Source organism: Staurois parvus, unplaced genomic scaffold (genome assembly GCF_062004578.1).
Source record: "Staurois parvus isolate SC_StPar_1 unplaced genomic scaffold, SC_StPar_1.0 ptg000446l, whole genome shotgun sequence".
Lineage (NCBI taxonomy): Eukaryota > Metazoa > Chordata > Amphibia > Anura > Ranidae > Staurois > Staurois parvus.
The window spans coordinates 2,995,237-3,012,666 of NW_028318242.1; the positions used below are offsets into that span (position 1 = coordinate 2,995,237).

Below are 17,430 nucleotides of genomic sequence, written 5' to 3' on the forward strand. Positions count from 1 at the left end.
GGTGGAACATGTAACATGTTCCTAATGCTGCAGCCGCTGCCTGATCTCCCCTCCCTGTGACAGCAGTATGGGGAGAAGTTCCCTGTACTAGTTGTCACTTTTTTAAAACAGCAGGGCCGTGCGTGGCTCTGCCAACACAGCTGCATCATTCATTCAGGGTGTTCTGTGAATGAATGAACTACAAGTCCCGACAGCGTTAGTGGCTATCAGCTTGTAGCTCTCAATGAACTACCACGGCGGTGTGAAGCGCTGCAATAGTTAATTGAATCTTCCTGTCAGTATATCCGCTTGCCAGTACATCCCATACAGGCAAGCGGATATACTGACAGGTCTGCAGGAGACCTGCATGGCACCAGCAATCTGCTGATCACTGGTGCAATGCTTTACAGGCTCCTGCAACCAAAAATAATAAATGCACATTTTTTACATTTGTGCAAAAAAAAGTTTCATTTATTATTTTTGGTCAAAGGGTGAAATTATCTTTTAAAGTGCATGTTTGGAAAAGACATATTTAGTACGTCTCTGGAATACATGAACATTTTTCCACTCAGCACTCCAGCATAAACACTTCACTTCATAGTATCCATGTCAATAGTAAGACAGGAACAAAATAGGAATTTTCTCCAGAGCTTAGTAAATGAGGCGAAGCTCTGCAATGGCCCATCATCAAATCGTGCAGGCAAATTTTTTTTCCCTTGTTCTTTTTTCCTTTGCTTCCTCTAAGCTCAGGGGAAAATTCCTTTCTTAATGTTGGCATTGATTCTATGGAGTGAAGAGTTTTGTGCTTATCCCACAGGTAGCATGGACACTGGGAAGTGGGTAGTTTGTGCTAGTACACAGTTGTCATTGTTGGCAATAGATGTTAGCTTGTAAGCCAAGTGTATTGGAGTGTAAATCCATTCCTGTGTGTACAGTCCCTCTTCTCTGACATTCCACTGATGCATGCAAGAAATCAGTGATTTTTAGAATCTTAGGTGATATAGATGTAATTAGTAGACAACACATTTAAAGTCATACGGCAATCTACTTGTCATTTTTCTTCCAGTTCTTTTTTCCTATTACAATAAATGACAGTGATAAGTACTACAGCAGACAGTTATATATCTGCGCCTTAGTAATGTAACTGTTGGTACAGATTTAAAGGGCACTCAGAAGTTCAAAAAGGTCTCCCAGTCACAGGAAAGCCAGGTCACGTTACCTGCAGTATATCATTACAGAGGTTGGTCATTTTCAATAATTTGTCCACATTAAATATTTGATTTCAGCTGGTAATCCCAGATGAACAATATTTTTAGATTGATCTGAATGGCTGGCTTGCATATTTCAGTTGAGCTTTACACACAAATACCAGTGCAACAGGGAAGGAAAATTAGTTTTCAGTGTCCTCATTACAAATGTCAAACTTGAGATGGGTGAGGTGATTGCACTACCTGTTCATACAGACTCAGAATGGTACATGCGGGTAAGCAGTCTTCTATTTTTATGTTTTTATAAACTGCATATGCATACAGAATATTTTCTTTGCTTGGTCTTCTAAAACAAAGTATTCCTTCTTCTGTGCATCCAGACTGGTCGACCATTTTTCGGGTTCACTTTGCTGGTCTTCACTGAAACTGAACCTTCTTTTCTTCTAACAGCACTGATATTTATCTCTGGCCCTGGTTTGATTTGTTCCCAGAATTCCTCACTGTTGCACAGCTGCATTAGAAATGTTTACAGAAAACAATAATCTGCAAGAATCCATACTTTGTATAAAGTAATATAAACATAGCATAACAAAACTATACTGTTATTGCAGGTGTTTAACCACCTTCCGCCCGCCCTATAGTACAATGACGGGCACAAGGTGGTTCTCTCATTCTGATAGGACGTCATATGACGTTCTACCATTCTCACTGCGCATGCGCAGCTCAGGGAGCGTGCAGCGCGACGATCGCCGGTGCGCTGTGTCCCTCGGACACAGCGGATCACGGAAAGAGCCGAAGATGTCGGCTCGGTCATGTGATCAGCTGTGTCCAATCACAGCTGATCACATGTAAACACGGAAATGCCGGTTATCGGCATTTCTCTCCTCTCGAGCTGTCACGCTGACAGCTCGAGAGGAGAGAAGAGCCGGTAATCGGCTTTCTGCAGAGGGGACATGTACACTGATCATCAGGGCACTGATGATCAGTGTGCCCTGATGATCAGTGTGGCCCCAGAAGTGCCACCTGTCAGTGCTCATCAGTGCCACGTGCCAGTGCCCATCAGTGCCACATATCAGTGCATACCAGTGCACATCAATACCACATATCAGTGCCCATCTGAGCTGCCTTTCAATGTCACCCATCAGTGGCAGTCAGTGCCACCTATCAATGCCAATCAGTGCCGCCTATCAGTGCCACCTATCAGTGCCAATCAGTGTCATGTATCAGTGCTGCCTTTCAGTACCCATCAGTGATGCCTGTCAATGCCCATCAGTGCAACCTACCAGTGCCTCCTCATCAGTGCCACCTATCAGTGCAGCCTATCAGTGCTCATCACTGCAGCCTCATTATCGCACATCAGTGAAGAAGAAAAATCACTTATTTACAAAATTGTATAACAAAAGCTAAGAAAAAACTTTTTTTTTCAAAATTTTCAGTGGTTTTTGGTTTCTTTAAGAAAAAATAAAAATCCCAGAGGTGATTAAATACCACCAAAAGAAAGCTCTATCTGTCTCAAAAAAATGATAAAAAATTCATATGGGTACAGTGTTGCATGACCGCGCAATTGTCATTCAAAGTGTGACAGCGCTGAAAGCTGGAAATTGGCCTGGGCAGGAAGGGGGTATAAGTGCCCTGTAGGCAAGTGGTTAATGAACCAAGAAGCCCATAAAGGGACCATTTATCAGCAAAATGTGATTTTAAGATACACTATATTGCCAAAACTATTGGGCCCCCCTCCAATAATTGGGTTCAGGTGTTCCAATCACCTCCATGGCCACAGGTGTATAAAATTAAGCATCCAGGCATGCAGACTGCTTCTACAAACATTTGTGAAAGAATGGGTCGCTCTCAGGAGATCAGTGAATTCATGAGTGGTACCGTGATAGGTTGTCACCTGTGCAATAAGTCCATCCATGAAATTTCCTTGTTACTAAATATTCCACGGTCAACTGTTAGTGGTATTATAACAAAGTGGAAGCAACTGGGAACAACAGCAACTCAACCACAAAGTGGTAGGCTACATAAAATGACAGAGTGGGGTCAGCACAAGCTGTAGCGCACAGTGCGGAGAAGTCACCAACTGTCTGCAAAGTCAATAGCTAAAGACCTCCAAACTTTGTGTGGCCTTCAGATTAGCACAACAGTGCGTAGAGAACTTCATGAAATGGGTTTCCATGGCCGAGTCTCTGCATCCAAGCCTTACATCACCAAGTGCAATGCAAAGCGTTGGATGCAGTGGCGTAAAGCACCATTGGACTCTAGAGCATTGTAGACATGTTCTCTGAAGTAATGAATCACGCTTCTCTGTCTGGCAATCCGATGGACATTTATGGGTTTGGCAGTTGCCAGGAGAACAATACTTTCCTGACTGCATTGTGCCAAGTGTAAAATTTGGTGGAGGGGGGGACTATGGTGTGGCTTCTTAGTTCCAGCGAAAAGAACTCTTAAGGCATCAGCATACCAAGACATTTTGGACAATTTCATGCTCCCAACTTTGTGAGAACAGTTTGGGGATGGCTCCTTCCTGTTCCAACATGACTGTACACCAGTGCACAAAGCAAGGTCCATAAAGACATGGATGAGCAAGTTTGGGAAGGAGGAACTTGACTGGACTGCACAAAGTCCTGACTTCAACTCGATAGAACACCTTTGGGATGAATTAGAGCGGAGACTGCGAGCCAGGCCTTCTTGTTTGACATCAGTACCTGACCTCATAAATGCTCTTCTGGAAGAATGGTCAAACCTTCCCATAGACACACTCCTAAACCTTGTGGACAGCCTTCCCAGAAGAGTTGAAGCTGTTATAGCTGCAAAGGTTGGGCCAACTCAATATTGAACCCTACGGACTAAGACTGGGATGCCATTAAAGTTCATGTGTGTGTAAAGGCAGGCCAACCAATACTTTTGGCAATATAGTGTATGTGAAAATGCATTAAATTGTATTCATTTGGTCAACATTTAGAGGTCTATGGATAAAACGTTTGCAGAATGAAAGTGACGCACATCCACTCAGCTTCAACTAAACTTGCTCTATTGTATGTTATAGAACTACAGTATCTCATATGATCAAAGTGCCATCTAGTTGCCTAAATTCCTTTTTTTCTCCAGTTTGAGGTACACAAAAATAAATACTGCATTTTGTCCACTAGATGGTGCTTTGATCATATGAGACAGTTCTAGAAAATAGAATATGGCACGTTTCATTGCAGCTGATGTGGATGTGTGTCACATTTCTTCAGGAAACTATTTCTACAGGTCATAGACCCCGTTTCTTCCAATAACAATATCCTGAAAACAAAGGGGTTGTTGTGTTTAAACTAGAAAATAAATTTAACACAAAACTGGCACTGATGCCATGGGCAAATAATCAGTTTTCACCTTTATGGAGTTTATAGAAAATTAAAAAGGAATTTTAATTGAATGACACTGCCAGTCTTTTAAACTCATTGTCTTTTCTCCAATTTTAATGCATCAATTCACAATTCTGCCCCCACCCCAACACACCCGAACCGTGATATATGAAGACATTTTAATCAAACAAGTAAAGTCACACATACTACATGTAAATGTTAGGCGGTCCTGTGTGGTGACATTAGTTGGGGTATGCTGTGGCAGACACCTTTTGCTCTGTAAGGAGGCAGAGAATATGCCAAAGAGGTGTTTCCCTGCTATAGGGGAACATGGTTCTGAGAACCCTGAAGTACTGAATATTTATTTATTTATTTCAGGTACTTATATAGAGCCGTCAATTTACGCAGCACTTTACATATATAGTGTACATTCATTCACATCAATCCCTAACCCTCAAAGGGCGTACAATCTAAGGTCCCTAACTCACATTCATACATACACATACTAGGGCCAATTTACACAGGAGCCAATTAACCTACCAGCATGTCCTTGGAGTGTGAGAGGAAACTGGAGTAACTGGAGGAAACCCACGCAGGCACAGGGAGGACATGCAAACTGAATAGAAATGATAATGCTCTGACACTGAAAGAGTGCACATTTTTTGTCTGAGAAAAAGACACAGAAGTGAAGATCATGTTATTGAAATTCATGAGTATTTTTCAGGTGAAAGTTGAGAAAACAGTTAAAGTGTACTATTATTTCTGCATCATTCAGTTGTGTGGACACCTGTTCAATAATGGCACCATAAAAGATTCCACATCATGATAGGATAGGCACTGTTACAGAAGGGGATAAAGTGGTTGCAAACCCTCAAGTATACCCAGTGAAGTGACTAGCCTCAGGTGATACACAGAGATGAAAAAAATCCTCCTACATAAGTTGGAGGACACCTATATAAATTAACATATATATTGGTAAGCTTTGGGGAAAGGCAAACACAATATAAATCCCATCAATATAATTGAGCACATACAGTTGCAAGAAAAAGTATGTGAACCCCTTAGGATTACGTGGAGTTTTGCATGAATTGGGCATAAAATGTGCTCTGAACGTCATCCAAGTCACAACAATAGAAGAACACAGTCTGCTGAACATAATACTACACAAACATTAGATGTTGCCATGGTTTAATTGCACATAACATGTAAACATTCACAGTGCAGGGAGGAAAAAGTATGCGAGGCCCTAGCTTAATGACTTCTTCCAGAGCTCATTGGAGCCAGGAGTGAGCCAACCTTGACTCCAATCAGTGTGATGATATTGGATGTGTTGCTGACAGCTGTCCTGCCCTTAAAAAACACACACCTGTTTTGGGTTTACTGGTTTCAAGAAGCACTGTCTGATGTGAACCTTGCCTCGCAGAAAAGAGCTCTCAGAAGACCTACGATCAAGAATTGTTGACTTGCATGAAGCTGGAAAGGGTTACAAAAGTATCTCCAAAAGTCTTGATGTTCATGTGTCCACGTTAAGACAGACTGTCTACAAATGGAGAAAGTTTAGCACTGTTGCTACTATCCCTAGGCGTGGTCGTCCTGTAAAAATGACTGCAAGAGCACAGCGCAGAATGCTGCATGAGGTAAAGAAGAATCCCAGAGTGTCAGCTAAAGACCTACAGAAATCTCTGGCACATGCTAACATTTTTGTTGACACATCTACAATAGGGAAAACATTAAACAAGAATGGAGTACATGGAAGGACACCACGGAGGAAGCCATTGCTGTCCAAAAAGAATATTGCAGCACGTTTGAAGTTTGCAAAAGAGCACCTGGATGTTCCACAGCACTACTGGCAAAATATACTGTGGACAGAATAAACCAAGATTGAGTTGTTTGGGAAGAACACACAACACTATGTGTGGAGAAAAAAAGGCACAGCACACCAACATCAAAACCTCATCCCCACTGTAAAACATGGCGGAGGGAGCATCATGGTTTGGGGCTGCTTTGCTGCCTCAGGGCCTGGACGGATTGTTGTCATTGATGGGAAAATGAATTCCAGAGTTTATCAAGACATTTTGCAGGAAAACGTATGACCATCTGTCCGCCAACTGAAGCTCCGCAGAGGATGCATGATGCAACAGGACAATGACCCAAAGCATACAAGTAATTCAACAAAACAATGGCTGCAACAGCACAAAATACGCCTTCTGGAGTGGCCCAGTCAGAGTCCTGACCTCATCCCGATTGAAATGCTGTGGCATGACCTTAAGAGAGCGATCCACACCAGACATCCCAAGAATATTGCTACCCTGAAACAGTTTTGTGAAGAGGAGTGGTCCAAAATTACTCCAGATCGTTGTGCAGGTCTGATCTGCAGCTACAGGAATCGTTTGGTTGAGGTTATTGCTGCCAAAGGAGGGTCAATCAGTTATTTAGTCCAAAGGTTCACATACTTTTTCCTCCCTGCACTGTGAATGTTTACATGTTATGTGCAATTAAACCATGGCAACATCTAATGTTTGTGTAGTGTTATGTTCAGCAGACTGTGTTCTTCTATTGTTGTGATTTAGATGACGTTCAGAGCACATTTTATGCCCAATTCATGCAAAACTCCACGTAATCCCAAGGGGTTCACATACTTTTTCTTGCAACTGTAGTTATTGTATATGGGTGAGAGAACATTTGCAAATAAACAGAATTTTGCAATACATTTTTTTACTTTTACCAGAAGGACTTTGGAAAACAGAGTAAAAGTGATATTAAAGGCAATTATATATATATATATATATATATATATATATATATATATATATATAAACAAGTTATACTTACCTACTGTGTATAAGAGCAGCCCCAATCCTGCTCTTCTCAGGTACCCCGCCTGCACTCCTGGCCCCTCCCTTCTGCTTAGTGCCTCCAGTGCAATGGGGGGGGGGGGTACCCAGGCAGGCTTGCTCCCAAGCCACTGCTCTGCATGTCAATTCACACACAGAGTGTCTCTCTGCCCTGCCCCCACTCATTTGCTCACTAGCTGTGATTGCCAGCTGTGGGAGCCAATGTCTCCTGCTGCTGTCTCAACCAATGAGGAGGTAGAGTCCTCAAAGAGCTAAGGCTCTTGTGTACATCGCTGGATCGCAATGGGGCTCAGGTAAGTATTAGGGGGAGTTGGCAGAGGGGAGCTGAACACAGAAGGTCTATGCATGAAGGCAAAAAAGCCTTGAGCCTTTACAACCACTTTAAGTAAATCTTACACAAGCAGAGGGTGCTGCCAACTTGCCCTAAATAAGCCTGGAACTTGCATGCAATATTCAAAATCATTTGTATACCTTGCCTGGATATGGATTTATAATCCATAAAGTTACTCATGGGGAACAAACATCAAATTCGGCAACAAGTGCACATTTTGGTGAATTCAATGTGCATGTACTCTGTTTCAGTTATACTGTACTGTGTCTTTGGGTACCTTTCAGGAAGACTTTAAAGAGTAAGCAAAATATGTGGCTGGTTACTAGAACATGATCTCTAAAAAAGACTATACTTAATACAAAACAGCTGCGGATTGCTTACCTTCTGGTATGTCTTGCATGTCTCTGACAGCTGCTTAATGTCTTGTGTATCAAGAAAGGATAAGATACGAATCTTAAGGCTATCAGGTATCCGAACAATGAAATCAAATTGCCCTCTACACAAATTCAACACATATTCCATTGTGGCTTTGCCAAAGATCTTTTCTAATGACTCTAGATGATGGAGAAAGCAAAGTGGTTAATAATTTATTGTGAAACCGAGCAATGCTTTATAGTCTAGGACTATAGTCTAGGACAGTGTTTCTCAACCTTTTTTTCATTCAAGGCACCCTTTAAAATCATGGACAGTCCCGAGGCACCCTTTATAATTATGGACAGTCTTGAGGCACCCCATTCTAAAATGTGAAAAACTATTCTAATAGTTTTATACAACACAGCAACATCCACACACGTAGGACACCCAGCATTAGAGGGGATTTATTCTTCCAAAGCAAATACACTTTTACACACTGGTACTGACTAGTATTCCAGGCTTTCTCTTCTCCCTCAGTTTTTCTCCATCACTGAGCTAATGTGACCCCAGCAATGATGGAGAGGGGCAGGGGAGTGTCAAACTAGGATTCTGTGCAGGCAGCTGACATCCTCCTTATCAACTGATGATGTAATTGGTTGTTGGGATGCCAGCAGCTAGAAGGTCGTAATGGTGCACATTGAAATCTTGTAATTTTGTGTAACTGAAAGGCAGGCTTGTTCCATCCGCTGGCTTGTATACAAGTTTTGGGCAATTTTTAGACATTTTGCAAAGGCACCTCTGAAGAAACCTCAAGGCACCCCTGAAGAAACCTCAAGGCACCCCAGAGTGTCTGGGCACCCTGGTTGAGAAAGGCTGGTCTAGGATACAGAAAATAATTCCACAAGATTTTGGAGTAAAGTTTCAAGTGAATGAAAAATGCCTTCAGCAAACCACAGTATACATATATAATGTACTGTAGTTGAGTGAAAATAATGCTAAATTCTGTTTAAATCTAAAATGGTCATATAACATTATACTTTTCATAAACAAACAACCCTCCCTTAAAATAACTTACCTTCTATGGTGCCTCTTGGTTATGATAGAATGTGTAGAAGTTTATTGCTTCTTCTCCAAATGTCATAGATGTCTTTTTATCATGCAGTGGTAAATAACTGCTGCTCAGTTCTCTGGCATTCTCAGAGGATCAGTTCTCCTCTGAATGCCTGTTTATGAAGCGGTGTAGATCGCTTCTCCTAATGAGGAGAGAAGCGATTTACAAACGCTTTGAACTCTAGAAACCGGCTGCTGTTACTCGCGAGATTACAGTAAGAGATCAGTCCAACACACAGTTAACTAAGCAGTTACTGCTGCTTCATTTGCTGCTCCCCCGATTCTCCACCTCTGGGCTGGAAAATCTGGAGGGAGAATTTTCACACAGATTGCCAGTAAAGGGTTGACATTGCTCCTTCATACACTGGCTGTTTCTGACAGATTCTCTGTGTGCTGAGATGACCAGTGAAGAACATGTTCTCCGCTGATCATCTGTTTCCTAAACCACTAGTGATCTGAGATCACCGCTGGACACTATAGTTAGGTAAATATGTGCCCTTTCAAACAAACTCAATTCCACATTCCAATGCAATGATTGTTTTAGTCTGTATGCATGTTCATGGTGATGGAGGTGGTCAGAGGTACACAGTTTCCATGTGTGCACTGTGTATATAGGTCCAGTATCTTGAGCTCAAATGCATGAATTACTTTCAAAGAATAAGACTAAAATCAACTTGATTATATGCAGAATACATTATTTGCCAGATATTGTATCCAACTAGGTAGATTTTTATCAAGGCAGATGGTAGTATTTAATAAAGAGAACTAGTCCCTGACTGAGCCCATATAAGAATATGTACTGTATATTCAGACTAAAATTTGTATAAAAGTGCAAGCTTCCCTAATAAAGATTTTTAAAGTGGTAGTACACTCCTCTGTAAATTATTTTATTTTGGGGCCCCCCAGGTAGATTATGCCATAATATGCTAGTATGCATGGCATATTAGTAAATTATGGCAGACTTACCTGTCAAACGGTGCCCTCCAGTGCTGTAGTGGGATCAGTCTGGAGTGCCCCCGGTGCTTCCATCTTTGCTCGGTCTTCCTTCCAGGTCCTGTACCTTCAGCGTTGCAATAGCACTAGCTGCGATAACATCACTCCCGCGCATGCACACAGGAGTCACATCACTGTGGCATGGATCTGGGCCGTAAATGTTTGCTGAGCTGAGCTGAGCATGCGCAGCTCAGTGTACATGACAGCCGACAAGCAGTAGGATGCATTCATGGCAGACGAAACCAATAGGGTCTTTTCTGTCATAAATACCTTGCATTTGAGCAACTTTTTGGAAATTGACTTTACTTCCACTTTAAGTGCCCCTTTATTTAGGTTTAGCTTTTCTGTCTGAGCTTGACTCACAGCTTGGGTTCACACTGATGCGGTGCGGAATTTGCAGCATTTTCTGTGCGAATTCCGCACCACATCAGAATTGCACCCCGTTCATGTAAACCACTGCGAGTGTGTATGTTGAGTTAACAACACCCCATAATCGGTCCGCAGAATGCGGTGCGATGTGCAGAATCAGATTGCATGGGTGTGAATACCCATGCTATCTGATTCTAGTGCAGACCAAAAAAAGGGTCCTGCACATTTTTGGTGCGGGTGCGGTGCTATTGGAGCCATACAAAACATATTGCTCCAATCGCACCGCACACAATTCGTATGTGATTTGCACAGGAATGTGGTGCGGTTCCTGTGCAAATCACATGTGATATGCCGCACTGCATATGTGTAAACCTGGCCTGAAAGTCATTGGTGACAGATCACATGAGGTCTGATAGTTAATGCTATGTCAACTGACAATGTGTATTATCAGCATGAGGTCAAATAGTTGACAGGGTAAAAAATAATGTTCTGTAACTTTTAATGTTCAACATCAGGTATAATCTTTATTGCCTGCTTACATTGGTCCAGTTTGGACCAAAGTAAGTATGCATATCTCATACCTAAGGGGTCGTTGGGGGTGTTGACAATTACTCTAGTAGTCAGCACTACTATAGTGATAGCTGCGATTTTCCTGATTTTGTACCATGCACCTTTCCCTCTGCACACTGACCAGAGGGGTCACTCACTTTTTTAAATTATTACAAGGTGTTCTCTGATTAGATGAGGTGGAGAGGAAGGGTAGTAGCTTCACTTACTGATATAGATGCAGTGGAATGTTTCTGTATCATTCACCAGTTGGGTTAATATTTCCAGTCAGGTTTTCACAAGATATACAGTCCGCATATCCATAGCCAGACTCACATTTAATGAAAACATAAATATGTTTTTCTAGTAATTGTTCTCATTTTGCCTTTCATTAAAGGATAAGTTCACCTTTCCACAAAAAACAATAAATGTATATAAGTACCTGTAATAAATAAATAAATACATGCATATTTTTTGTAGGTAAAGCAATGTAGGAGCCTTTAAAGCATTACACCAGCGATCAGCAGATGACTGATGCCATGCAGGTCTCCTGCAGACCTGTCAGTTTATCTGTTTCCTCATACATCCTGTATAGGGAAGCCGATATTTCTGACAGGAAAAAACATCCGCAGAGCTTGCAGTGCTGTGGTAGTTCATTGAGAACTACAAGCCGACAGCTGCTATGGCTGTCAGGACTTGTAGTCCATTCATTCACAGAACACTGTGAGTGAATGACGCGACCCCGCACAGCCGCGCTGTTCTTGAAAACTGACAGATTGTATGGGGAACCTCTCCCTGATCTTCGGGGAGGGGGGGGGGGGCAGTGGGTGGCAGGTGCAAAATTGAGAACATGTTACATGTTCCACCCTAACAACGGATGTAACATGTAAAGGTGAACTTATCCTTTAAGGAATAGTTCCGAATCTTATACAGGGAGTTGATGTTTGTTTGCTGTCCCAGACATCCTTAAATTCTGCAATGTCAGAGCAAAACATATCCTTTAGACAGCATTACTTTCTAGCTTGCTTCTGGTGAGCTGTGAACATCTTACTCCTCTCAAGAATTTCCTATTTAAGTGATGCCTTTGCACTTATATCTTGCTTGTTACACTCCTGATGTCGGCTTTATCTTCACGTTACTGATCTTTGACTTGTTCCTCAACTACATGTCCGCTTGATCTCAACCTGCAAGCACTTGTTATTGACCTTTGGCTTGTTTATTGACTATGCTTCTACTTGATCCCTAACTGCTTCATCTGCTACTGGTGGCTACTCACCTCCTGGTAGGGCAATGCTGACCTGGTACTAGCATGCAGAAAAACCTATCTCCACCATCAGGAGCTCTGGTGAAGACCAGCTAGTGCTTAGACCCTGCGCCTTAGGGGTGAGCCTGCATCACCCACCAGGGGAACCAGCTTGTGCATTTATCCTGCCGGTTTGTATGTGAACCTTTCCACTGCTATAGCTCCTGGCCTTCATGCTTGACCCCTGACCGTGACACAGCAGCTTCTGCATGGATCTTCATGTGTTTAATTCTGTCTTTATTTCCTGGAAACCTCCTTTATAAAACATCACAGTCCTCCAATCAGGGCTTCTGATCCAGTTAGCAGTGACAGGAAATACCTGTCTATAACCAACTATCTCTGTTGTAGATAACAAGCACAGCTATTTACAAATACCGACAGTATAGGGCAGCAGATTCCTACAGACATCTTTCTCATCCCTCCCCATTTGAGGAGCAAAAACTACCTAAATGTCTTCTTTATACAGAAACAAGAAAAAATGCCCATTGTGTACTACCACATCCAAGCAGTGTCAGATAATTGGGAAAGTGGCTCAATCAAGAGAATGAAAAGACACAGCAAAAATGTAGCTAATGATGTGTTGTATGGGTTGGTAATGTAACAAATTATAACTCACCACAAAAAAACAATGTAGCCAAAACTGATCAAAATTAAAATTGAAAAAATAATAATAAACTGCTATGACAGAAGCAAACATTATTACTAAATTCCAGAGGTTTAGCTTAAAACTAGACAAATAACACTGTAAATGGCCAGATCAAGGCTGCCTCCTCAGGTTCAGGCTTGAGGAACCAGCATCTGCCGCATTATAAACAAACAGAGAATGGCCCCAAGTAGCCATGTAGTGTGGTAAGTCCATTTATTAATTGTAAAAAACTCCTCTGCTGTGGAAAGCTGCTGGAACCACCAGTGAGCTGGAAGCTAGTACTAGGACTGCAGCTTCTGGTTCACTGGCGGCTCCAGTGGTTTTCCAAGGCAGAGGAGTTCTCACATCCTGCCTAACCAGCCAATCTATCCATCCATGCTCTGGACTTTTGCCATTCAGTAACATGCCCTGATCATTGTACATAAGGTTTGTTTTAAATTAAATGGCTACTTGGTGCCATTCTCTGTTTGTTTATACCTCTAAATGCCTTTTTTATCTGCAATTCTAGCAGATGGGACCTTCCCCTTTCTTTCCTGTACTAGGCTCGATCCTTAATTCTTAACAACTAATTTCTGGTTCAGCCACCCAGTTTAAGATTTGCTACTTCTACCTGGGTTGTTTTAAACTTCATGACAGCACAGAGCGGTGCCATAGATGTGTTCTGAGCTACGTAAAACATTAGCATAACTGGGAATGTTCTCAGAGTCCTTTTAAACTCTATAAAACGCTTGCGAATTGCAGGTGGTAGTGCAGCATCTCTGTAAATTCCCTCTGATATGTAAGTGATTTTATTAGTACTAGAATGCTAGAATTTCTCAATGGAGGTAGTTATAATTGTTCTGCATGCTTCTACTTCTAGCGTGTTTAAATCCACCTCCACTTTAAGCTTCTGGATTAATGAAATGTTCAACCTTTGCCCTGGACTTTTTCAGCTCAGTCACTCAAAGCCATGTTGTAACCATCATATTTTGTGATTGGCACTAGTGCTTTTTTTAATAAAAATAACTATCAGCTGCATCACTTACTGAAACTCCATACCCAAACCTTTTTCTCACAATTACAACTGTCAAAAAAGGCTTCAAGCTGCCCAGGCAGGTGCCCTAAATAATGTGTCCAACATATTTTATACCAACAAAGAGTAAACAGTTGCACATCTATTGCCACTGCATTTATCATAAACATCATGGGATTTATCTATTGCAAGTTCATGTTTGGTTTTCATTAAAGAGTAGCTACAATCATTTGAAGAAAAAGTAAAAGTCAGCAGCTATGAATTCTGTAGCTGCTGACTTTTAACCGTTTGGCACCCACCACCTCCTGGCCCTTTAACCACTTGCACTCCTGAGGATTTACCCCCCTTAATGACCAGGCCTCTTTTTGCTACTCAGCGCTGCACTAATTCAACTGATAATTGAAAATTTTGAAGAAAAACGATATTTTTTACTTTCAGCTATAACAAATATATAGTAAACTCAAGGTTAGTTATAAATTTAGACCAAAATGTATTCTGCTACATGATTTTGGTAAAAAAAATCCCAATAAGTGTATATTGATTGCTTTGTGTGGAAGTTATAGCGTCTACAAACTATGGTATAAATACTGCAATTTACGCCATTTTTTGCTATACAGCGCTGCGCTAGTTTAACGGACAATTGCGCGGTCATGTAATACGGTACATAGATGAAATTTACGTACTTTTTTCACACAAATAGAGCTTTCTTTTGGTGGTATTTGATCACCTGTGCACTTTTTATTTTTTGCGCTATAAACAAAAAAAAATTTAAAAAAAAAACAATATTTTCTCATATCGGTCATAAAAAATATCCAAAAACTAAAATTTCGTCATAAATTTAGGCCAAAATGTATTCTGCTACATGTTTTTGGTTAAAAAAAATCCCAGTAAGTGTATATTTATTGCTTTGTGTGAAAGTTATAGTGTCTACAAACTATGGTATAGATAATGGAATTTACACAGCTTTTAATTTCTGACTGTCTATCACATTTCCTGAGGTGCTAAAATACCAGGAGAGTACAAACACCCCCAAATGACCCCTTTTTGGAAAGTAGACACTCTAAGCTATCTGCTGAGAGGCATATTGAGTCCATGTAAGATTCATTTTTTTTTCCACAAGTTTCTGGAAAATAACAAAAACATTTTTTTTTTTACACAAAGTTGTCAATTAAATGATTTATTTCTCGCACAAGCCATGGTTATATGTGGAATTACAGCCCAAAATACATTCTGCTACTTCTACCGAGTGTGGGGATACCACATGTGTGACACTTTTTGGGAGCCTAGCCACAAAAAAAATAAAAACATTTTTGTCATTTTCCAAAAACTTGTGGTAAAAAAATAAATTCTTCTATTGATTCTACATGCCTCTCAGAAAATAGTTTGGGGTGTCTACTTTGCAAAAAGGGGTCATTTTGGGGGGTGGGGGTGTTTTATGCCCAGCATTAGAAGTTTATGCCACACATCACTCACTCTTCTAACCACCTGAAGATCAAGCCTTTTCTGACACTTTTTGTTCACATGAAAAAAATCTGTATTTTTTTCTAGAAAATTAATTTAAACCCCCAAACATTATATATTTTTTTAAAGCAGACACCCTAGTGAATAAAATGGTGGGTACTACAATTTTTTTTATGGCACATAGTACTCGCGCAGCGATTTTTCAAAAGCTATTTTTTTTTTAAATACACTTTTTTTTACTTTTAATGCACAAAAACACAATATATTGGCCAATTATTTGGTAGGATATAAACGATGATGGTATGCCGAGTAAATAGATACCAAACATGACATGCTTTAAAACTGCGCGTGCCCCATGCAATGGCGACACACTGCATAGTCTATTATGAATGCTGCTGCTAGACTCATACACCTTACCAACCAATCAACGACTGCTACCCCTCTCTGCCAATCCCTCCACTGGCTTCCACTAACCCAACGTATAAAATTCAAAACACTAACCACAGCTTACAAAGCCATCCACAACACTGCCCCTAGCTACATCACCAACCTCGCCCACAGATACCGCCCAAATCGCCCACTCCGCTCCTCCCATGATATCCTCCTCTCTATCTCCCTCATCACTTCTTCCCACACTCGCCTCCAGGACTTCTCCAGAGCCTCTCCCATCCTCTGGAACTCCCTACCACAGCATGTCCGGTCAGCCCCCACCCTGTCTGCCTTTAGGCGATCTTTGAAAACTCACTTCTTCAGGGAAGCCTACTCCACCTCCACCTAAGAACTGTACTTGAATCACCTCCGCCAGATCATCCCCCGCAGCTATCACCTTTTGTATCACCTCCCCTTTCCTTTAGATTGTAAGCTCCATGAGCAGGGCCCTCCTATTCCTTCTGTACTGAAATGTATTGTAATTGTACTGTCTCCCTTATATTCTAAAGCGTTGCACAAACTGTTGGCGCTATATAAATCCTGTATAATAATAATAATACATTTTTAATATCCATAGGCAACGCTTTAAAAGCTACCATTTTAGATTAACAGAGGAGGTCTAGTGTTAGAATTACTGCCCTTGAGCTGACGTTCATGGCGATACCTCACATGTATGGTACAACCGCTGTTTACATACTGGTACAAGGTGATCAGATGCTTTACCAATTTACAAATGGCGCTGTTTATATCCTGAGAAACTGAAGTGATGAAATGCTCGTAGCTTCCGAATTCTTAGACTATAGAGATGATTGGCACTACTCTGGTCTCCAATCAGCTCTACAGTATGGTCAGCTGGCAGAATCACCGGCTGCATTTTCAGGTTCCCCCAATGGCACGGGACTGCCTGAGAAGGCAGTGGAAGGCAGTAGGGGAGGGGGGGCATCATATCGCGCTGCTTGTAAAAGTAATCCTGCAGCTAATTAGCCACTAGGATTGCTTTTACATGAAAGCTGATCGCCGGCTGAAAAAAACAAAACCAGGATTATGTCTGCAGCTGTAGGCATCATCCTGGTATAACCATTCAAAGTCCAGTGATGTACCAGTACATCGCTGGTCCTTGTTGGGTGTATATGCTATGTTCTTTTTTTTTTTTTTGTATGCAGCCAGTGGACTGAATGAAAAAAAGAGAAGAAATCTCTGCCAGAAAAAGTGTGTGATATGCCCACCATTAGAATATACCGCCCTGCATCCACCCACTTCTAATGGTGGGCACACATTAGGTCACACTTTGCCACATGCGCCAGTTCCAAGATTGTACAAATGTCTAAATAGTGGCACGCTTGAATAAAAATTGTCCACGTATAAGTGGTACCCCATATGGAGAAATGATGACACCAAGTCCCAAACTATCTTGTCACTGCTCCACAAACAAGAGATCCCCTATGCTAGCATTGTGTCCACAGTAGCATTTGCGTAGGCAAGGC

General features: G+C 41.4%; 1 protein-coding gene across 3 annotated transcripts in view; it reads right to left on the reverse strand.

The window, feature by feature from the left end:
* Nucleotides 1-1,027: 1,027 nt before the first annotated feature.
* Nucleotides 1,028-17,430, reverse strand: part of LOC149453615 (F-box only protein 36-like) — a 66,277-nt gene continuing 49,874 nt past the window's right edge. For all 3 annotated transcript variants that reach the window (XM_089688135.1, XM_089688133.1, XM_089688134.1), the window contains 2 exons: nt 8,105-8,277; nt 1,028-1,698 (listed from right to left, as the gene is read on the reverse strand). In XM_089688135.1, coding sequence (XP_089544261.1) covers nt 1,534-1,698; nt 8,105-8,277 — 338 coding nt within the window. In that variant the 3' untranslated portion in view covers nt 1,028-1,533. The remainder of the gene's footprint in view (nt 1,699-8,104; nt 8,278-17,430) is intronic.